The sequence below is a fragment of the Astyanax mexicanus genome, chromosome 6 (assembly GCF_023375975.1).
Source record: "Astyanax mexicanus isolate ESR-SI-001 chromosome 6, AstMex3_surface, whole genome shotgun sequence".
NCBI classification, from domain to species: Eukaryota; Metazoa; Chordata; class Actinopteri; order Characiformes; family Acestrorhamphidae; genus Astyanax; species Astyanax mexicanus.
Window position 1 is genome coordinate 55,538,901 of NC_064413.1, and position 24,988 is coordinate 55,563,888.

Consider the following 24,988-nt stretch of genomic DNA (forward strand, 5'->3'; position numbering starts at 1 on the left):
GAGCAAGAACAAGAGTTTCTCTTACAGTGTGTGGAGGAGTAAACAGTGTGAAGAACAGGTTCAGCAGCTGTTATGATGTAACGATCAGCGCTACTCAGACCAGAGCGCTATTTACTGCCACCTGCCCCAAGTTTAACAGCGCATTAAATACCCAGAGCAAACAAACGCATTCAGCAGTGAAGAGCCATTTATTCCACGTCCTTAAAGCCAGATTACCACACTGTTTACAGCCGCCGTGATCTACAGCGTAACAATCCAATCAAATGCCCCCGGGCAGCTCACTCAACGTATCTGCGCTGTTACTGCTAATAGCTTTCATGCTAACAGTCTTTAAGTGCACTCACAGCCCACAAAGACTGCGGCGAGGGCCAAGCCATAACAGGTCAAACGCCGGGCCTGCTGGGTAATTTACTGCAGATTTATTATGGGAGGCTCTTCACACTATAATAGGTCAGTTTCAGTTTTAAACACACTTCAGAAACAAAGCTAATGGGTCTGGCTGTGTGGGTAATACCAATAGCTAGCTAGCATCACGCTAACATAACCACACTGGCCTGCATTCATTACATACAGCTCTGTTTGAGTAAAATGCACAAATGTGTTTTATTCTATAAACTATAGACAACATTTCTCCCAAATTCTAAATTTAAAAAATTGTCATTTAGAGCATTTATTTGCAGAAAATGAGAAATGGCTGAAATAACAAAAAAAAGGTGCAGAGCTTTCAGACCTCAAATAATGCAAAGAAAACAAGTTCATAATCATAAAGAGTTTATTTTAAGAGTTCAGAAATCAATATTTGGTGGAATAACCCTGGTTGGTTTTTAATCACAGTTTTTTCATGCATCTTGGCATCATGTTCTCCTCCACCAGTCTTACACACTGCTTTTGGATAACTTTATGCTGCTTTACTCCTGGTGCAAAAATTCAAGCAGTTCAGTTTGGTGGTTTTATTATATATTCCAGAGGTTTTCAATTTGGTAAAATCAAAGAAACCAATAGCAAACAGCGTACTCTCAACCAGAAACAACTGTCCACCTGGATGACTGTATTGAGGATACTGAAAAATCCATAATGGATACTGAATATTATGTAGTAGATTCTATATAATATTTGGAGGGTACTAAAACATACATAGTGGATACCAAATAATGTATTGTAGATACTGAGTAATTCATATTGAACCCTGAATCATTCACAGTCGTTTTGAATGATGCGTAGAGGAAACGGAATAGTACATAGTGGATATTGACTAATTCGGTGTTTATAGTGGATTCTGAACAATTATTTGTGAATGCTGATTAATCTATATTAAATAGTACATACTGGATACTGAATAATTCATAAATAAAAGTGAACACTGACTAGTTCACGACATAATTATTAATTAAGCAGACTTAATACTTCATAGTAGATACTGAATAATTCATAGTGGAGAAATCCACTGAGAAAATCACTACCCAGCGTTTCTATTAATAAAAATATAATAAAGGAATAAAGGGTTAAAGCTGAGACTGCAGTATATATGTGTAAAGGTTACACTCCACCTCACCCCCCCTCCACATTATCCTCCCCCACCCCCCTATACTCCTCCATCCATACTCCTCCATATAACCCCACCACCCCCACGCTCTCCTCCATCCAGCCCCTCCTCCACATCCATCCATCCAGCACAGAATCACTGTCAGCCCCCCTCACTGAGACACCAGTGTGTATCTGACCATCTTTGTCTGTACACTGATGTGTTTGTGTGTGTGTCTGTACACTAGTGTGTGTGTGTGTGTGTGTGTGTGTTTGTGTGTGTCTGTACACTTGTGTGTGTGTTTGTGTACAATGTTTTAATATCTGTAATCAGTGTTAATCAGTCATTAAGACATTACACCCATCACACCCCACAGCTGCTTAACCCACTTCTCCCCCGGTCTGTGTGTGTGTGTGTGTGTGTGTGTACTTCGTGGGATGTGTGTGTGTGTGTGTGTGTGTGTTGAGTATACTGTGTGTATGTGTACAATGTGAGAGTGTTTGTGACTATGGTGTATGCTGTGTACATTTTTGTGTGTCTATGATTGTGTGTTAGTGTGTGCGCTGTGAGAGTGTGTGTGTGTGTGTGTGTGTGTGTTGTGTATATGTGTGTGTGTGTGTCTGTGCTTGTGTGTTAGTGTGTGTGTAATGTGAGAGTATGTGTGTGTGTGTGTGTGTGTCTGTGCTTGTGTGTTACTGTGTGAGATCAATGTGAGAGTGTGTGTGTGTGTATGATGCGTATGTGTGTGTGTGTGTGTGTGTATACAATGTGAGAGTATGTGTGTTTGTGTGTGTGTTGTGTGTGTTGCATTTGTGTGTGTGTGTGTGTGTATGTGTAATGTGAGACTATATGTGAGAGGATATGAGTATATGAGAGTTGTGTATGCAGTGTATGTGTGCGTGTGTGTGTGTAAATGAGTGTGTGTGTGTTGTGTGTATGCTGCGTGTGCATGTTTTGCTACCTTTGTGAGAACTAAATGTCCTCAGATGCACAGTGATGTGTAATAATGTGTGAGATTTGCTCACTGAGGTTAAGGTTTGGTGTCTTTTATATATTAGTTACTGTTATTATGTGTACAGAAGGTGCTCAAAAGAATGGTAAAACCAGCGTGAGTGTGTGTAGGGTGTGTGTGTGTGTTGAGGTGGGTAATCTGACCCTGCTGTCTCTGTGGTATGAGGGCTGTATTGGTGGATCCTCTGATAGATTACTGCTCTATATTTATCTGGATGCAGACGAACCCGAGCATCACTCTCCCCACCATCACACTGCAGAGCCTGAAGGACGACTGCAGGTATGATACACGCCTGTCTGTGTGCATCACTGTATCTCAAATAATTAGAATATCATTAAAAAGCTATCATTTAAGCGTTTATTTCTTTTATTGTTGATGATTATGAAGCTTACAGCCAATAAAAACCCAAAAATCAGAAAATTAGACTATTATATGAAACCAATTGGTACTTTTGCTGTGCAGTGTGGGCAGTGTGCCAAGTCCTGCTGGAAAATGAAATCTGCATCTCCATAAAAGTTGTCAGCAGCAGAGGGAAGCTGTAAGATATGAAGTGCTGTAAGATTTTGTGAGAAAACAAAACTGCACTGACTTTAGACTTGATAATAAAACACAGTGGATCAACAGCAGCAGATGACAGACATGACTCTCCAAACCATCACTGATCATCAGTAAATTTTACATTTCATTTAAAGTAAATGAAGGGATCAGAGTCTGGAGGAAGAGTGGAGAGACACACAGTCCAAACTGCTCGAGGTCTAGTTTGAAATTCAATCAGTGATGGTTTGGTGATCGATTTCATTTTCCAGCAGGATTTGGCACACTGCCCACACTGCATACCAAAAGTACCAATTGGTCTTATTATATAATATTCTTATTTTCTGAGACGCTGATTTTTGTTTTTTTATTGGCTGTAAGCTTCATAAATCATCAACAATAAAATAAATAAACTCCTAAAATAGATCTCTCTGTGTTTAATACTCTATATAAAATATGAGTTTCACATTTTCTATTTTTTTTTAGATGCACTCATATATTTGTATATCTATGCATATCTAGAGGTAGTGGTGTAAATTATAGGTCATCTCATGATACAATGTTATCACAATACTTTGTCCATGTTAACAATGATAACATGACACTGTGATATAAATTCTGTATAATACTTCAAAGCATCTGTGTTACTGTGTAAGAAGATAAATACTAATAAATAAGCAAATACCAGAAATTATGGATTTATTTTAGTTTTACACACACATCGTCTCTGTCCATTTTTGTCGATTTTTAATTTACTACATAATTTGAACAGATAAACTGTCTCTTACACTGTGCTAAAATTTCTTGATGAACGGACCAATAGAAACTTTTCAAAATTATATGAAATAAACTGTTTGTACATTGACTTCCATTGAAAGTTGTTTTTCATTGGACAGCGATGATATAAAAGTACAAACTACCATATATTGAAAACATTACGTTACTGCTAAAATGTGTACAACAAATTAGAACTACACTATAATATAATATAACCAAAAAAATCGAATTCTTGCTGAATTTCCTGTTGATTAAACCAATAGAAATGCTTCAATAAATATTTTTTACACTGACCTCCATTGAAAACTGTATCTATTTTTCCTCCTTATTGATAAATGATTTGAATGATTTTTGATTGGCAGTGATGAGTTATCACATATGCTATAGCAGTCTGAGGCCGGATGTGTGTTGGGTGATGGATGGGTACCTGATTGTGGGTAAAGTCTGTAATGTAATTAAAGCGGGTCATTAATAAAGCCGTTAGCTTTAGCTAATGCTATCAGTGCAGACGGGAGGCTTTTACTGCTCTCACAATATCATCATCCTCAGCTCATAACACAACCGGCTCGCTTTCACAAACACAATAAACATGGATTATCTGAAACCAGAGGACCTCGCTCCCTCATCAGCCCGCCTGCAGTTCTCTACAGATCATCTCCAGCAGAGAACCACGTTACCCAGCATCCTCTGCAGCTCTGCATCAGTTTTAAAGTTGTTCAGATTATGAGATTATGATTATGGGACCGATCCAATACAGTATCGGTATCGGGCCGATATTGGCGTAATTTATCATATCGGATAACGGGTGATCGCGGCCAATCCACTTACAAATTCAGATCAACACCAGCAGTCTGTTAGCCTAGCTAGCATTAGCATTAGCACCGACAGCAGCTGCATTCTGGTGTTGTAAAGATATTTAACTACAGACTGAAGTAAACTACAGTCATAAGCTACATATCCTATAAAACCACAGGATCTACACTAACACTAACCAGCACAAACACACCCATCTGTTATTAAAAACAGCGATTAATTTAGTTCATCATCAGTTAGCCGTTAGCATCTCCATTAACAACTACAGTCTGTTAGCCTTGCTAGCATCAAATGCATTCCGGCATCTTAAATGAACTAAAGCCATAATCCACTTTGAATATCAAACCACAGATCCTACCCACTCTAACCAGCACTAAGAAAACAATCTGTTATTAAAAACAGTGACAAATTCAGCTGAGAAAGTTAGCATCGCCGGTTAGCCGTTAGCTATTGCAGCTAATCCACTACACTACCTGTTAAAATCTCCTTAAAGTCTCCTGCGCAACCAGTGCAAAAATGCCCTGTATTTAATATTTAACGCATTTCATATTTAACTTTAAAAATATATATATTAAATAAAAATTAAAACATTTCATTTGAAAGGAAACTAGTATGTGTATTAATATGTGTATGTTTATGCGCATATAAAGTGTGTCAAATAAATGACTTTAGAATGCATTTACATTAAATGCACTCGTGTACACTCTTTAAAGGGTTGTGTGGTCTGTTTCAGCCTCATAATGTAACATTAATCATAGTACTAATAATAAACGTAAAAAAGTATCGGTTTTTGTATTGGTATCGGCAGTTTTATATCAGTTTTATATCGGAATCGGATCGGAGCTGAAAGTAGAGTATCGTCCCATCACTAGCAAGGAGGTGGTCATAATGTTGTGCTTGATTAGTTCATATGACCATATATAGCAAAACAATCGTATTTGACAGTAAACTGGATTTATGTAGCTCTGTTCAGCGTAGCGGCGGCCATGCTGTAAGAGGAGCCATTATTCATGCTGTGTGTGTGTGTGTGTGTGTGTGTGTGTGTATGAGTGTGTGTGTTTTCACACCGTGTCAGAAGATATTAGGGGATAGTGTCTCTGTTCTGACCAAATGTGAATCTATTTATCGTCTGCGCTCTGATTGGCCATCCACAGTGTGTGGATTAGGCCACACCCCTTTTCTCTTTCCTGCTCCTCTGTCACTTACAGTCTAGCCTGTTACCATGGACACAGAACCAAAGGTCAGCCTTATTGTGTGTGTGTGTGTGTGTCGTTTTCATGTTCATACATTGAAGATACTGCACCGTGCATGTACATGCATGCACCCATTGCTGACACAGATGTGCAAATGCACGCACAGCTTGTCTAGTTCCTGTAGTAGAGAAGTACTGCCAATAGAATAGGACCGTCTGGAGCAGATAAAATGATAAACTAGCATGAAGCTGTTGGCTCTATTTCTAATGCCAGGGGTAGATTAGATCTAGAGGGGTATAAACCCAGTGGAAGAACGTTGTTCTCTAGAATGATGGAGCTCCATCAAATACGTCTGGGATGTAAGGTGTTTGGAGTTTGGATTGGATGTCTAGGTGGGTTGGTAATCATCACCAAACATCCTGACCTTCCTAATTCTGCTCTCACTCAATCAAAAGCAGGACAGACTCTTCTCAAGATCATTGATTTGAGCACAAACAATAAATGAGTGTATATATCTAAAGTTCTGCCATTTTTATTTATTAGAAACACCTACTACCCTCTACCTCCACTCATTTGCCATTAACTTTAACGCAACCAGTGGTCCTACCTTGAAGCTAACAACCACACACAGTGGAAATTACCAGAGGGGGGACTACAGCAGCTAGTAATCAGCTTCATAACAGATAAGTAAACCATTCACAGTAGTAGAGCAAACGGAAATTACATGACAAAACTATCAATGAACGTCTGTCTATTTTCTGCTCTATTTTAATACATAAGGAGCATTAGGAGGATTATAAGGTGCCTACATCGAAGTGAACAAGGGTGTTGCCATGTTTCCTTTCTAATGGGGGAAAGCTGGGAAGCGCCTAAATAAACAAAACTGTTATTCTTTAAAAAAATCTATATATATATTATTTTAAAGTAAAATTGCTGAGTGCTGAATGTTAATCTACACAGCTTTCTTTCCTGTAAACTGTTTATTTGGTTGTGTAAAGCCATTCTGTTTATTTACAATAAGCTTAGATTTCTAGTATTTTGTCTAAGGGTGAGTTTTCAGTGAACTTTCTCCAGCACTAAGGCTGGGTGCAGCAGCATTAGCCGCTAACCATATTGCTAACGGGATGTAAATTCCGCCCAATCACCTAGCGGTTCGTCCCACGTAGCTTGTTTTAACACAGTAAACACGCAAACTACAGTCCAATATACTCACCTCTGACCGGCGAAAATAGCTAGCGCTGCAGTTAGCGGCTAATGCTAATGCTGCTGCACCCAGCCTTATAACTCTGTATTTCAGTGAAGTGGCTTTACTGCTCCTTAATACCTGCCTGATAGAATTCATACATAAGAAGCACCGGATTATAAGGAGCTCTGACCATTTTTGTTAAAATTAAAGAATTTAAGTGCATCTTATAGTTAATAAATCATAACCAGAGAGTCTACCTCAAAGAGGGAACCAGCAGTGCACCATGGGATAGGAAGCCCTGGGCACCCCACAATCAAAAATTGAAGAGGGCACTTCAGTTTCTGAATCAGTTTCTCTGATTTTGCTATTTATAGGTTTATGTTTTTAAAATGAAATAAAAAATATTGTCATTTAGAGCATTTAATTACAGAAAATGAGAGAAATGGCTAAAAATACAAAAAAGATGCAGAGCTTTCAGACCTCAAATAATGCAAAGAAAACAAGTTCATATTCATAAAGTTTTAAGAGTTCAGAAATCAATAATTGGTGGAATAACCCTGTTTTTTAATCATGTTTTTTTTTTTCATGCATCTTGGCATCATGTTCTCCTCCTCCACCAGTCTTACACACTGCTTTTGGATAACTTTATGCTGCTTTACTCCTGGTGCAAAAATTCAAGCAGTTCAGTTTGGTTTGTTGGTTTGTGATCATCCATCTTTCTCCTGATTATATTCTATTATATTTTTAAGTTTTTTTTTTTTTTTCCAGAGCAAGATCTCTAGACCTGATTATAGAAAATGTGTGGGATGTGTTTCTATTGGAGGCTTATTATGGGATGGATTATCACAGGAGGAACATTAGGAACCTCTACCACTTTCTACATGCCATGTTCCACAAATGCATTTATTATACTCTACTTCTCAGTAAATATGACCCACATCAGTGTGAATCTTCTTGTGAGCAGCGCTGGAACTCACACTTCCTCCTGCGTTCAGCTGTTTCTGAGCTGAGAGGAGTATTTTTACTTGTTTTTACTCAGTGGAAAGTGTCGGGCAGAGCAGCCGGCTGGAGCTGGACTGGGGTTAACCTCAGTTCGTGAGTCGAGCTGCTCCTCCGTGAGCTCTTTCCGATAAGCCACGCCCAGGAAATGAGGAAACGGGATGGAGGAAGGAAGTGAAACTAAACAGCCTCAGCAAAGCCTGCAGCCTAACACTGCAGCTTCACACACACTGCCGCCCAACACACACACACACACACACACACTGCCGCCCAACACACACACACACTGCCGCCCAACACACACACACACACACTGTACTTTTTTTTCAAACTTTATTTTTAAAGTTACATTAAACCCCACTTTCACAAATGAGAATTACTACATTTTAGTGCAGCAATATATCTATATATCAAATAAAAATAGATGAGGTAGATGCAGTAGTTATTTTTTTCAAAATTATACAGGTATTTAAACTGAGTTATCAAAATAAACTCAATTTAAACATTTTAAAGTGTTCGTCAAATAACGTAAAGCAGCGTCACGTCGCAAAACCACATTATGAAGCTTTTTTTTGCGAAGATTACTTTTTATCACTTATAAAAACCGAGTTTATGCAAAGTGACCACACAAATATATTTCATCATAGCCTACTTTATATATTTGCACGAATAATTGATGAAATTACTGTAGTAATACAGATTTTGAAGGAACACATAAAGAATCATGTAGTAACTTGTTAAATTAAAAAAAGTGTTAAATAAACCAAAATACTCTGTGAAGAAGCATTTAGGTGCTCTTATCTGGGGAGCCGTTTGGTAACTTGCAGTTTCTGTGGCGGGAAACTCTGATGAACCTTTCCTGGGCGCTCCTGATGACTGCCAGTTCCATCATTTTAATGTTTTTGCTGTTCTTTGCGGTGACAATACTTTCAAAGTTTTTAATTTTTTTCTTTTTAAATTGACTGACCTTCATTTCTTCTTAAAGTAATGTATTTCTTTACTTAGTTGAGTAGTTTTTGTCATAATATGGATTAAAACAGTGGTCCTCAAACTTTTTAGAGCACATACCACCAATGACCAAACTACCTACAAGCCATTTCTCAGCAACACATGTACCACACACATGCGTATTAAACACAGTAAAGTAGACGTGTAATCAACACAGATACATGTTGTCTCATCTTTAGTCGATTGTTCTTCACCTGTTTTACACTAGGACCAATGAAACCGCTGTTAATAATTATAAAACTGTAGTTCTGAAAGTGTATAACTGAAGTTTAGGCTTACATACAGGCCCTGATGAGTGCCAGTTTTATCATTTTAATGTTTTTGATGTTCTCTGAGGTGAAAATACTTTTAAAGTTCTTAAAATTCTTCTTTTTCATTGACTGACCTTCATTTTTTCTTAAAGTATTTGAGTGTTTGAGAGAGTTAGTAATGAGATTTAATCCATATTTCATCATAAAAAAATAGTTGTGTACTTTTGAACTCAGCAGTAGTGATGCTGTACTCAAAAGTTTGGAGACACCTTCTCATTCAACGTTTTTTATTTATTTCTTTTTTCTTTTTCTATGTCTTTTCCTACATAGTAAATTAAAAGTGATCTACCAGATTATGAAGGAACACATGTAGTAACTTAAAAGTGTTAAACAAACCAAAAGCATTTAGGTGCTCTTATCTGGGGAGCTGTTAACTTGCTGTTTCCTGGGCAGGCCTGATAAGTGCCAGTTCCATCATCTTAGCATTTTTAATGGTCTTTTTTGCAACTGCCCTTGAGGATACTTTTTAAAGTTCCTAAAATTCTTCTTTTCAGTTTTTTTCTTTTTATTTGAGTAGTTGTTGCTTCTCATAATCTGGATTCGAACATTACTCAAATATTCACTATTCACTGTATACCTGTAACTCTACCTCTTCACTACTTTACTTTAACTGATGCTCTCAAACTAACATTAATAAGAGACAAGAAATTCAAGTAATTATGTGATATAATGAGTGATATGATGTCAGATTTATAGTAAAAAACTAATAGAAAACGGACTGTTTTCATGCTAGCAGGTTCTTTTAGATATTATACCCGCAGTGTGTGAGTGTGTTAAAGCGATGGTGTGTGGCCGAGTGTGTGAGGGAAGATGATGCACAGTAAGAGGAAGCTGCTGGAGATGATAAGATGCTCCTGCTGTTTTTAGCTATGCAGCATGTTTATAGATAGCATACATACACTCATACAGAAACATACAGAGTCACAAACCACATCTATTAAAGATTACTGTACATATATATATATATATATATATATATATATATATATACACACTGCTAACGGATGTACGTACATGTATAAGCATGCTGCTTCTACAGTATATTGTGTGTATGATCCAGAAAACCACAGTGAGAGCTATTACTCAAGTTAATTATTCACAAATGGAGAAAACATGGAACACTGGTGAACCTTCCCAGGAGTGACCGGCCGACCGAACGAAATTACTCCAAAAGGGCATGAAGAACTCATCCAGGAGATCCCAAAAGAACCCAGAACAACATTTAAAGAACTGCAGTATCTCACTCGCCTCAGTTAAGATCAGTGTTAATGATTCAATAATAAGAAAGAGATAAAAAAAAACACTGCTGACCAAAAACAACAAGACCACCCGTCTCACATTTACCTTCATTTTCCCCAAAAATCGTCAGTGCACTTTTTTAATCCGGTGCTCCTTATGTATGAATTCTATCAGTCAGGTATTAAGGAGCAGTAAAGCCAGGAGTTTCAGCTTAGTTCTCAAACACCGATAATGGAGTAATATTAGCATTAACCGCTAATCACTATTTCCCAATTCAGAGGTGAGTATCATCAGCCTGTAGCCTGCTGCTAACCCCAGCTTTTACTGCTGGAGCATCATTAGCATTATCAGCTAACTGCATTAAGTGCTAGATCTTTAGCTGTTTAGGAGGTGAATATTATAGGCATTTAGCCTGCTGCTACCCCTGGCTAGCACTACTGGATCAGCATCAGCGCTAGCTCTTTAGCCGTTCACAGGTGAGTATATCTGACTGTAGTCTGTGTGTTTACCGTGTTTAAACCTAAAGCTACGTGGGACAAACTGTTAGCTTACATCGCCCTGGTTTACCAGAACACTCAGGGTTTCTCAGTGTAGCGCTTTCGGGTGCTAGCGCTTAGCCGCTAATGCTAATGCTCCAGCCTTTAGTGCTGGAGAAATTTGTGAATCAGCTTACTGTAAATAAACTAAAGCACTTTTTTTCCCACACAGGGCTAGATTCGTTTGGATACTTTTGTTTTTTGTTTTTTTGCTTAATAAATAAAATTATCATTTAAAAAGTGCTTTTAATATTTACTTAGGTTATCTTTGTCTAATATTAAAGTTTGTTTGATAATGTAAGTATGATAAAAAAGCAAAAGCAAAGGAAAACTGTATATAACAGCACTGTATATTACACATTATACGTAAATCGACCAAATAACTGATGATATTATAAGTGGGGAAAATAGTTAAAATACAAAAAATAATATAGTATGTAGGCCTTTTTAAACCAACTACACATGAATCTTTAGTGTTACTGAAGGCAGAAAGTTCATAAACTCATCCTAAAATAAACTATTCTATTAAAACACATCTGTTTAACCAAGACAGAAAGACAGAAAGGTGCTTCTAAATAAAGATCAGCTTTCTGACACAGTTTCAACACCTGTAGCCATTTCTCTCAATGCACAACCACAACCACACACACACACACACACACACACTTATACTCAGCAGAGGAAACTCCCTGAGCTCTGCAGTGGGAGGAGAGTTTTTGCATGACTGTAGTCACTTCTCTCTGATCTCTATTACCATAAATACTGTAGAATAAACCCAGACTGATCTGTTTAAAAAGAGCCACTAAACCATAAATCATATATTTTTCATTATTAGCTGAAATGTGTTTCTAAGAACGAATAAAACATAACAGTCCTGCTTAAAATCTTTAAAAACATTTCCTAACCATTAAAAAACACTTTTATTGTGGTCATTTCTGCCTCTGCAGCTCCTCTCAGGTTCAACTGTGCTATAGGCGTGGATGATGTCATAATATGCAAATCAGTCAATCAATAATACCACCCCCCAAGCTGACATCAAATCATCTGCGTCTCACTGCTATCAGAGGCACACTGCTCAGCCTACCCACACAATCAGCTCTCCCTCCTACCCCGCCTCTAAACCCATACATCACCCAGTAAATGCCCCTTCCAAACTGCTCCTCTTATTTTTGAGCATTTTTCACAATTTGAGCTGAGAGTGGAGTCAGATAAAATCAAGAGGTTTATTTACCCTTTAAAACTGTAAATATGATGTTTTTATGTTTTTCGTGTTAACAGGTTTAGTACGATTGTCCCCAAGAGCTTATCCACACTCTCTCAACAAGAAAAAGAACAAGAAAAACTCATTTTTATTATATAAAAAAAACTGATTCTAAGTTTTCTGGACATTCCTTTCCTTTCATGTTTTTGTTTATGCTTTTATCGATTATTTTTTAACTAAAATTAAATTTCACTCTTGAGTTTTTTATAGTATAGTTTTTATTAATATTCTTTTTTTGCCAAATTTTCTCTGTATAATATTTTACTTCGTCAAATATTGACACTACTCACAATAGTCCCAATAAAAAATGCACAATACGAACATCCAGAGAAATCAAAAGAGGCACCACAGCATCCACCTACAGTCACTATAGCAATCATCTGGTATACCATAGCAACTGCTTAGCAACCACCTAGTAACACCCTACTGTCACACAAAGGTAAACAGAATCAAACACACCATGTAACAACTTGATTTATAGAAAAACACACTCCATTGAGGTTCAGGTCAGGATTAGAGTGAATAATTAGCCCTATCTGGGCGGGATTAGTTTCTCAGGGGGTCAATTCTGGGGTAATTTTTATCCTCTGTGATTTTATTCTTGTCCAGAACGATCATGTACGTGTTTTTCTCAGACGTCCTCTGAGAAAATTACAGGCTGAATTATCTACTGGTCCTCCAGTAATTTTAGTCCCGTCCGGATGCACATCTCTGAGTTTCGTCTCCTCGCCTTTAATAAAATAGATATTTGTCCACTGCCGCGCACCGTAATTAGAGTTTGGGCGTGCCACCATTTCCACCGAGATCCACTTTAAAAACACACAACAGCGAGTGGAAATGGAGGAGCTACTGAACGCTGGGATGTCATGTGATCGAGAAAGACAAAAAACTCACTGATCCTCCTGTTTTTTCAATTGCAGTCCGGATGCAGGAGTTTTATCTCTGAGTAGAAGTGTGAAATATTTTATACAGACGCCCCCTTGAGAAAATAGGATTATGATTAAGGTTAAAGTCTGGATTAAAGTGAATGTTAGGTTTAGTATTAGGGTTAAGGTTAAGGTCTGGATTAAAGTAAGTGATAGGTTTAGGATTAGGATTGATGTTAAGGTCTGGATTAAAGTGAATGTTAGGTTTAAGATAAAGATTAATTTTAAGGCAAGGTTTAAAGTGAATGTTAGGTTTAGGATTAGGATTAGGTTTGATTTTAAAGCCAGGTTTAAAGTGAATGTTAGGTTGAGGATTAAGATTTATTTTAAGGCAAGGTTTAAGGTGAGTGTTAGGTTTAGGATTAGGATTGATTTTAAGGTCTGGATTAAAGTAAGTGTTAGGTTTAGAACTAGGAATGGTTTTAAGGCCAGGTTTAAAGTGAATGTTAGGTTTAGGATTAGGTTTGAGGTTTGGGTCTGGATTAAAGTAAGTGTTATGTTTAGGATTAGGATGATTTTAAGGCCAGGTTTTAAGTGAATGTTAGGTTTAGGATTAAGATTAATTTTAAGGTCAGGATTAAAGTGAATGTTAGGTTGAGGATTAAGATTGATTTTAAGGCCAGGTTTAAAGTGAATGTTAGGTTGAGGATTAAGATTGATTTTAAGGTCAGGTTTAAAGTGAATGTTAGGTTGAGGATTAAGATTGATTTTAAGGTCAGGTTTAAAGTGAATGTTAGGTTGAGGATTAAGATTGATTTTAAGGTCAGGTTTAAAGTGAATGTTAGGTTTAGGATTAGGATTGATTTTAAGGTCTGGATTAAAGTGCTTGTTAGGTTTAGGATTAGGATTGATTTTAAGGTCTGGATTAAAGTGAATGTTAGGTTGAGGATTAAGATTGATTTTAAGGCCAGGTTTAAAGTGAATGTTAGGTTGAGGATTAAGATTGATTTTAAGGTCAGGTTTAAAGTGAATGTTAGGTTGAGGATTAAGATTGATTTTAAGGCCAGGTTTAAAGTGAATGTTAGGTTGAGCATTAAGATTGATTTTAAGGTCAGGTTTAAAGTGAATGTTAGGTTGAGGATTAAGATTGATTTTAAGGCCAGGTTTAAAGTGAATGTTAGGTTTAGGATTAGGATTGATTTTAAGGTCTGGATTAAAGTGCTTGTTAGGTTTAGGATTAGGATTAGGTTTGATTTTAAAGCCAGGTTTAAAGTGAATGTTAGGTTTAGGATTAGGATTGATTTTAAGGCCAGGTTTAAAGTGAATGTTAGGTTTAGGATTAGGATTAGGTTTGATTTTAAAGCCAGGTTTAAAGTGAATGTTAGGTTGAGGATTAAGATTTATTTTAAGGCAAGGTTTAAGGTGAGTGTTAGGTTTAGGATTAGGATTGATTTTAAGGTCTGGATTAAAGTAAGTGTTAGGTTCAGAACTAGGAATGGTTTTAAGGCCAGGTTTAAAGTGAATGTTAGGTTTAGGATTAGGATTGATTTTAAGGCCAGGTTTAAAGTGAATTTTAGGTTTAGGATTAGGTTTGAGGTTTGGGTCTGGATTAAAGTAAGTGTTATGTTTAGGATTAGGATGATTTTAAGGCCAGGTTTTAAGTGAATGTTAGGTTTAGGATTAAGATTAATTTTAAGGTCAGGTTTAAAGTGAATGTTAGGTTTAGGATTAGGATTGATTTTAAGAGAATTTTAAGAGAATCACTGGTATAATAAAACGTTAATCTACGAATAAAGATCTAAAGAGAGCTTTAATAATAATCCGGTAAGTGTTAGATATAGACTTCACACAGAAAGTGTGGACCCGCCCGTATATATTAAAGAAGAGGAGGCTGTGTTTGGTGTAGCGATGTAATGACGTGTCTGTGTGTGTGTGAGGAGTGTGTGTGTGTGTGTGTGTGTGTGTGTGTGTGGAGGGTCTGTATTGTGTCCTTGTTGAAGGTGGTGTAAAGGAGGAGGGGGTGGGGACAGCAGACGCTTTGTGTTCGGGTCTCCTGGGTCGCAGTAATGAGACTCAATGATAAAATAGCTGCAGCTCATCATCAATAATTCATGAGCCGGAGGTATGAAGGCCCTCACGCCTCGACCCCCCCTCAGTTATGGAAATCTGACCCCCACACTGACTGAACAACCACGGCCTGTTTATTTATTTTAATATAAAAACAACAGAATAAATCTATTTCTCTTAAATATATACAATACTACCGGTCAAGAGTTTTACAATCAATCAATTAATCAATCGATTAAGTAATCTTTATTTTCACTCAGGACGTACTCTTTAATTTATTATTATCGTCCTGAAAAGTTAAATTAAAATTGAGTATTTAAGTATTAGTTAAGCTAAAATAAGTAACTTCTAAATTTTTTTATGATCAGCATTTTATTAATTGTTTAATAGTTCATTGTATTATACTAATTACAATGCCTGCTTAAAACACACAGAAAAGAAAATTATAATTATAATTTAATTAAAAATACATTTAAAAAATCAGAATAAAAGGATCAAATAAAGATACAAATAATCATAATAATAATAAAAAATCTGAAGCAGATTCTAAAAAATTGAGCAGATAAAATAAGACAAAAATAATACAGAAAGTAAACAATAGAGATAAAATGAAAATAAAATAAATAAAAGGATGAAATAAGTAAAATAAATTTTAAAAAGCACAAAAAAAGTCCTTAGATTTGGCACTATATATTGGCAAGAACTTCTCAACTAAGTTATACTTAATAAAAATAATAAAGGTCAGTCAGATAGGAGCTAAATAATAGTGCTAGGAACAGCATGCAGTTCATTCCTGTGTTATTTGTGCGAATAACACATCAGTGTTTATATACTTTACCCAGTAATTCAGAGCTAAGAAACAAATGGTTAGAATTAGTCTATGGAGGAAAAACACAAGTACACACAAGTACAATTGAGATAGGTAGGTGTGTGTCCACTCCTCCACCGGACTAAAGCAGTGTTATACCGGATCATCGGAGCAATTTTTTTTCTTCACAAAAAACAGCTCACAGAACATTCATTCATTCATACTAGCGACACAACTAGACATTTTAAAATTATTTAAAAAAAGAACGATGGAATGAGACGTTTTATAACAATTTTAATTTACTACATGATTCATTTTATGTCTTCCTTCAGAGTTTGGATCACTTTTAAAGTTTCACACCAAACCAATCCAACACTGATTGACCTTAATGCCTTAACTATACAGTTTAATTTATTATTTATTATTAATGTAACGGGGATCACGCAGCTAATCTACAGTGATATTGTGAAAGTCCTTGGTCAGATAAACCCTGCCGGGGGTGTCTGACCTGCTGCTGACTCTACAGGGATAAATAGCTTAGCCCGGGCTAAAGTTGTCCCTGCAATCGCCCTGAAACACACCAGCTGATCTGTCTTCCACGAAAAACATCACCGCCGTATGATTTATCCGTCTGTCAGGACCTGAATTAAAAAACCAAACGCCGGCGGCCGCAGGGCTGATACTCCACCCGGAGTCACCCAATCATCCAACAAGTTCAGATCAAATCCTAATGACAGGAATCTGATTGGATTCATGGAAAACTCCGGGGTCAGCTGATGGAAAAGCATGTGAGGATCAATTTAAACCAGCAGGAGGTCAGACCGGATCAATACTTTTTAAAAATATGTGTGTGTGTGTGTGTGTGTGTGTCTACACTGTATATTACAGTAGCTTTAATGAATTAATTCAACTGAACCCACTGTTGACCCTGAGCTTTTTCACGCACATTTTATATAATCTCTATACAGAAAGTTTACTCAAGAGCATTAAAATGTGTTTAAATTAGGTAAAAAAAAATTACTAAATTAAAAGTGCATTTTCTATATAATATACTCAATCAAAATACACATTAAATGTACTTTCTCTGTATTTTTAAGCAATATGCTTTAAATTATATGTTGTGTTAATACAAAGCATATATGTTGTGGCATTAAATGCAGCTTAAATTTCACTTTAGTGTATTGTAAAATTGTGTATTGTACTTTAGTGTATTGTGTAGTGTAGTGTATAGTGTAGTGTATTGTACTTTAGTGTATTGTACTTACTTTATAATACTTCAAGTGTGTTAAAAATGATGTTTAAAAATACACAAACTTAAATCTACTTTAAGTTTTAAGTTCACAGAAGATATAAAAAAAAACACTCAAAAGCACAACCTAATGCTTTTATGTTGTATTTAAATCTAGCTTAATTACAGTTGAAATTGAAAACTTTTAATATTTTTTAAAGTTGTCATAAGTTGTTTCAAAATAGTACATTTAGTGTGTATTTAAGCACGTAATAATGTATTTAATGCTAAAAGTATGTACTTCTCCATGTTAAGTATACTTAATACTTTAATACTAAAATATACTTAAATGCACTTTTCTTTTACAATGGTATGCTGGGATGTGGTGGAATTCTCTTCAGTAATTCAGTTGAAAAAGTGAAACTCATATATTACATAGATGTATTAAACACAGAGTGATCTATTTTAAGCTTTTATTTCTTTTATTGTTGACCAAAAATCATTGTCTCAGAAAATGTGAATATTATATAAGACCAATCTGTACTTTTGGCAGTGTGGGCAGTGTGCCAAGTGCTGCTGGAAAAGGAAATCTGCATCTCTCTAAAAGTTGTCAGTAGCAGAGGGAAGCTGTAAGATATGAAGTGCTGTAAGATTTTGTGGGAAAACAAAACTGCACTGACTTTAGACTTGATAATAAAACACAGTGGATCAACACCAGCAGATATCATACATGTCTCTCCAAACCATCACTGATTGGTGGAAACTTCACACTAGACCTCGAGCAGTTTGGACTGTGTGTCTCTCCACTCTTCCTCCAGACTCTGCTCCCTTGATTTACTTTAAATGAAATGTAAAATGTACTGATGATCAGTGATGGTTTGGAGAGTCATGTCTGTCATCTGCTGGTGTTGATCCACTGTGTTTTTTTTTTTTAGATCAATACAACATACTGAAAGATGACTGACAACATACACTATACTATCACTCTGCGCAGTGTGTGTGTGTGTGTGTGTGGGTGGGTGTGTGTTGACCGATGGCCAAGGTGGAGCTTTATTAGAGGTCATGGTGTGTGTGTGTGTGTGTGTGTGTGTGTGTCCCCTGTGCATAGCCAGGACACTGTGGGCTTCACATTTCACTCAGAGAGAAAGTGTGTGTGTCTGTGTGTGTGTGTGTGTGTGAGGATGATATAATCTGTCCAAGCTTTGGCCAGATGGTGTGAGTGTGTAAGTGAGCGAGCATGCATGTGTGTGTGTGTGTGTGTGTGTGTGTGTGTAGGCGTGTGCTGTTTCCAATAAAGTGGCACCCCATGAACCTGCAGATGCTGCTATTCTCACCTCACGCATAAACACACACACACACACACACACACACACACACACAAAAAAAACTTCTCAACTCAATAATCCTCAATATTGAATTATTAACTCACAAAAAAGCAAATTAATAATCTGAATTATTCAGAATCGATTAGAACTTAATCTAGATTAATTCAATTAATTAATTTACCATTTAGTATCTAATATGAATCATTCAGTATATATCGTAAATAATTCACTGCTCAATATAAACCATTCAGTATGTACTATAAAATATTAATGATCTACTATCAATTATTCAGAATCTGATATAAATTATTGAGTATCAACTATAAATTATTCAGTATTTAATACAAATTATTCACTGTTCAGTATAAATGATTCAGTATCCACTATGAATTATTCAGTATCTACTATAAATTATTGAGTATCCATAATGAATTATTTAGTATTTATCACACATTATTCACTGTTTAACATAAATTATTCATTATCTACTATTAAATATTTCTTATCTACTATAAATTATTGAAAATGTGCTATGAATTATTCAGTATGTGCTTCTAATTATTCAGTAATCATTTAAACTATATTTCCAAATGTTTGTGGACACTTCTTCTAATGAATGCTTTTAACTATTTTTTTTTTTTACTATTGCACCCACTGCTGACAAATGTGATCAAACAAACACACAGCTCGACATTTAAATTACTGTTGAAGAATTTTATCTCTGCACAGAAATAATATTTTTTAGCTTCAAGACACGGTGGACAATAACAGGGAGAACTATTTTAGTTAAAACTAGTTCTGGGTATTATACTGGTTTAGCCAGGTTAGCATTAGCCAGGTTAGCATAACAAACATAAGCCAGGTTAGCATAACTAGCCTTAGCCAGGTTAGCATAACTAGCCTTAGCCAGGTTAGCTTAACAAACAGTCTGTTAGCTAACAGCTGGGAGAAGCTCCGCTACTTTTTTCCAGACCCAGGTGCGCTTTCCCCGCAGGTTTGGTACGTTTATTTAAGTGTGAAAGCTGCTTTTTTCAGCTTGAAATCGGTGGTCTTTGCATCAATAACTGAAATATGTTCCTTTGAAGTAATAAAACACACCAGTCCTGCTTAAGTTTTTATACCTTATACCTTTTCCTCTCAGGGTTAACTGTGCTATAAGTGAAGATGATGTTTCGTGTACTTTGGAACGCAGATACATCACAACATGCAAAACAACCAATCAATCAATAATATCACTTCTCAGGTGACGTCCAATCATCTGCCTCTCACTACCGCTATCAGAGGCACACTAATGCTCAGCCCAATCAGCTTTCTCTTCTTTGTCCCGCCCCTAAACCCATACATCACTCAGCACCCCTCCCAAACTGCCCCTCCCTTCTGCTGTCCTTTCCACCTCTGCAGCACCTGCACAGGGTCAACTGTGCTATAAGTGAGGATGATGTTTTCATGTACTTTGGTATGTCGACTCTTACAATATGCAAATCAGTCAATTAATCAATAATATCGCTTCCCAATCATTCAATCATCTGCCTCTTACTACGGCTATCAGAGGCACACTGCTGCTTAGCTCAATCAACTTTCTCTTCTGCCCCGCCCCTAAACCCATACATCACCCAACGCCCCTCCTAAACTGCCCTTTCACTCTGCGGTCATTTCCTCTAAGGTTCAACTGTGCTATAGGCGAGTAAGATATTTTCGTATGCTTTGGTTCTTGGCACTTTAGCCCAATCAGCTCTCTCTTCTGCCACACACCTAAACCCATACATCACCCAGTGCCCCTCCCGAACTATCATTCTCATTTTTCTTAGCATTTTTCAAATTTGAAAACAAATCAAAGCATTTAGTTACCCTTTAAAATAAAACAGTGTGAAGGTTGTGTATATGGAAATAATGACAAAGTTACTTTCTTAAAGGGGCGGGGTTAACCTGCGTTGACAGGGTCAACAGTGAATAGATAAATAAATAAATAATTGGAACAGTCCCAACATCAAAGCAAACTGTATACATAGTATAACAGTTGTTTAAAGTGATGTTTAATGTTCCTTTATGTGAAATATATACAATAAAGTCACCTGCATCACTAAACACACACTGATACACACTGATATTAAGACCCCTCTTAAGCCCAGTGACCCGGATGTTCTCGCTCACCTGGCTCATCTGCGGGCGCAGGTTGATCTCCTTCAGGTTGACGGTGTGCGCGCGCAGGTTGTTGAGCAGCTGGCACAGCAGGACCCCATCCCGCAGGGTCTGCGCCAGGTCGAACACGCGCGCGGACGGCCAGGTGACGCGGTGGTGCGGCGGCAGCACGCGGCAGCTGATCAGCCAGAGCGCGCACTGCCGCCACGGCTCCATGGGGACAGATGCAGTGGGGTCACGATCCAGCCAAGGGGTACACGAAGCGCGAGGGCGCGCGAGGGGGGCACGCTCCTGCACGGGAACGGGGGTGCACGGAAACAGACAGCACGCGCGCACGGGACCGTACTTTCTCGCGTGCAGCAGACGGAGAATCTGGACCGCTCGCGCGCTCTGTTGCCGTTTAATCCGAGCCGCTGTCTGTCTTTAGTCCTCGCGCTCGTTTTCTGCTCTCACCGGCTCCTCGCGCTTCAGCTGCACGCCTACCTTCCTCTATCTCTCTTTCTCTCTCTCTCTTTCTGTCTATGTCTCCTCCCCCCGGTCTACATGCCCCGCCCCCTCTCTCTCTCTCTGAAAAGAAAAAGAAAGCATCTCGTGCACGGAAGAGGGAACCGTTACATGGAGAGCGCGTGCACAGGAAAAAGCAGCAATACAATATATAGTACCAGTCATAAGTTAGCACGCACCTTCTCATTTAATGTTTTTATATTTAAAAAAATATATATATATTATTTCCCTACATAGTAAATGAATAGTGAAGTGATCTATCAGATTATGAAGGAACACATAAGGAATCATGTAGTAACTTAAAAAAAAGTGATAAACAAACCAAAATACTCTGTGAAGAAGCTTTTAGATGCTCCTATCTGGGGAGCTGTTTGTTAACTTGTGGTTTCTGAGGCTGGTAACTCTGATAAACTTATCCTGTACAACAGAGGAACTCTTGCACTTCAATCCTTTTCTGGGCTGGCCCCGATTAGTGCCAGTTTCATCATAAAATAATTTTTGATTTTCTTTGCGAAAGCAGCTGAAATGTTTCTGAAATTGACTGATCTTCATTCCTAAAGTCTACACCTGTCTTGTAGTCCTTCTGGGCTACCTGGCAACGACGTGGGGTGTGGCACCCTCCTAAATAAAGTCAATGCAAATACTTATTTTTATTATTAGCGATCTGAGTGCAACTGGGATTAAAAGGCAGAGGATATCTGAGAAAGATAGATAGCTTAGCAAGGTTAGCTAAAGTGATCTGGACAATGCTGGCTATTGCAATTAATCCCAATAGTTGAGCAGGTGTGTCACATCTGATTAATACCTTTGATGAGCCGGTTTATAATATGACTCATCGTTCCTTGCCATGGTGGCGTCTTTTACCAGATTGTGTAGATTGAGCCTCCTCAACTTGGCAACCCGAGGTAGCGTAGTGTCTGGGGAGGGATGGGCAGGTCAGACTACTCTCTGTGGTGTTTTGAAATTGGACTGCTGTAACTGTTTCACACGCTTGCTCTCATTTCCTACAGAATGTACCTTTAAGAACCTGTAACGTTTAGAAATCAAACCATAAAATTGTTAGCTGGGAAGCTACCTGGTTAACCAGCTCTTGACCAGAGGCATTGGGTGGGGTCAGAGTCTACAACACAAACAGTTTCCCTTTTCGGAAAATACAATTAATTAAAATTACTGGCTAAAGTGCTGTTGGTCAACCAGCATTGTCTTAATAGACTTGCTCTGTATTAGGTAGAGTCACCAGGAATTCAGGCTTTCAGTTAACAGCTGTGCTGAATTCATCAAGAGTTAATTACTTAAAATTCTAGCCTCTTCATGTGTTTGGGAGCATCAGATGTAAAGTAGGAGATAGAGGTAGAGAGTCACTACTAGGAATAGGCATTTTAAGTCATTTAATGTGCAGTAAGTGTATTTTGAGAATTATTTAAGTTAGGTAAAGTGATCCAGACTAGTGCTGGCTAATTTTATCATGTTAAAACTTGCTGATGTGAACTGAAGTCAGTAACAGTGCAAAAGAAGATGGGTCACAGCTATATTTACTACCTTGCTAGCAAGCAGAATTTTATATATATATTCAACAGGAAACCTAATGTTTGACTCTACAGTATATTAACTTGATTGTAATTTGCCATTGCAAAAGCTCTTGAACTCATACTTGTGCTTGTTCATGTAGTTTCAGTGTCCTCTACCTGGCAACCCATGTGAGCTTCACGACAGCTGTGTTAATGTTTGTGTTAATCTGCACCTCCTCCAGTCTGAGACCTAACTGGTTTTGCGCTGGTGCTGTTAAACGATTAATTTAATCATTAAAATCCTGCTGAAAACTGCAGCTCAGACCAGCTTCGACTGGTATCTGGATTTAGATGATTTAAGCTGATCTGATGATCTGAGCCGGTGATGAACAGAGTAGTGGAAATGCTGGATATCCAGCTGTACTGTGTTAAAACATATCCTATTCTATACACTCAGGAACTGCCAATCAATCCCACTCAATTTCACTACTCACTACTAAATATTCCACAGCCAACTGTCAGTGATATTATAACACAGTGGAAGAGACTGGGAACCACAGCACTACACACCACCAAACTTAATGTAGCTTCAGATTAGATCAAATAAAAAAAAAAGAGAGGGAGAGAGAAAGAGACAAAGAGAGAAAGAGAGAGAGTGGAGAGGAGAGGGAAAGAGAGCAAGAGAGAAAGAAAGAAGGATAAGAGAGAGAGGGAGAGAGATAGAAAGAGGGAGATAAAGAGATAGAGAGAGGGAATAGAGGCAGGGAGAGCAAGAGGAAAACTTAGATAAAGGAGGGCATAAAGAGAGAGAGTGAGAGACAGAAAGAAAGGGAGATAAAGAGATAGAGATGGAGATAAAGAGAAAGAGAGAGAAAGGAAAATATAGAAGAAGAGGGGAATAAAGGGAGGGGGAATATAAAGAGACAGAGAGGGAGGGAGAGAAAAATAAAAAGAGAGGGAGATTAAAAAGAGGGGGAGAATGAGAGGAAAAGATAGAAAAAGATGGGCATACAGAGAGAGGGAGATAAAGAGATTGGGAAAAAGAGGGAGAGAAAAAGAGATGAGGAGCATAAAGTGAGAGATAGAGAGAGGAAAAGAGAGATCGTGGAGAGAATAGGGGGAGGGAGAAACAGAAGGAAATATAGAAAGAGGGGGGCATAAAGAGAGAGAGAGAGGGAGAAAGAGGGACAGAGAAAGGGAGATAAAGAGATGGGGGATACAGGAAGGGAGAGCAAGAGGGAAAGACAGTAAAAGATGAACATACAGAGAGATATAAAGACAGTGAAAAAGAGAGGGAGGGAGAGAGAGATAAAGTGAGAGAGAAATAAAGAGAGAGAGAGAGAGCAGGTTTTAATGTTTAGGCTGGAGAGGGTTTTGCAGAGCAGGATGGAAGAGCTCGTCATGCTGGATATCCTGTCTTTAAACAGACCTGTTTAAACACACACACACACACACACACACACACACTCACACACACTCTGCTCAGTGTTCACACTCTCATCCTACGGTACTTTTTAAGTGGAGGAAATCACAGGGCATCTTATAATACGTTCCCACGGTAACGATGATGTCACTGATGATACTGTGATTCTGGTATATATCACAATACAATTCTCTACGATACTTTACAGCATCTGAAGTGTTACTGAAGAGGATAAAACACTCCTAAATAATCAAATACCAGCAATTATGGATTTATTGGTGTTTCAGTTTCACAGAATTTAACCACCGATATACTTTACCGCAGTTTTATGAACCATATTTATATGATTATAGCGCCACCATGTGGAGTAATGAAGCTTGGAACTCTCCCATGGAGACCCATTTTCACCCAGTCTCTTTATTCTTATTATTGAATCATTAACTCTGATCTTAACTGAGGCTTTAGTGAGATCCTGCAGTGCTTTAAATGTTGTTCTGGGTTCTTTTGGGATCTCCTGGATGAGTTCTTCATGCCCTTTTGGAGTAATTTTGTTCAGTTGGTTGGTCACTCCTGGGAAGGTTCACCAGTGTTCCATGTTTTCTCCATTAGTAAATAATAGTGAATCACTATGGTTCTCAGGAGTCCCAAAGAAATGACTTTAGAAATGACTTTGTAACCTTTTCCAGACTGATAGATGATCAATGACTTTGTTTTCTCATCTGTTTTTAG

At 37.7% G+C, this 24,988-nt stretch overlaps 1 protein-coding gene across 3 annotated transcripts in view; it reads right to left on the minus strand.

Annotated features, from left to right (window-relative positions):
* LOC103022015 (guanine nucleotide exchange factor VAV3) overlaps positions 1-21,314 on the minus strand; it is a 228,910-nt gene extending 207,596 nt beyond the window's left edge. For all 3 annotated transcript variants that reach the window (XR_007439653.1, XM_049480878.1, XM_049480877.1), the window contains exon 1: positions 20,837-21,314. Coding sequence is in view for 2 of the 3 variants with exons in the window: in XM_049480878.1 (XP_049336835.1) it covers positions 20,837-21,040 (204 nt within the window). In the remaining variant the exon portion in view is untranslated. The remainder of the gene's footprint in view (positions 1-20,836) is intronic.
* Positions 21,315-24,988: the final 3,674 nt, after the last annotated feature.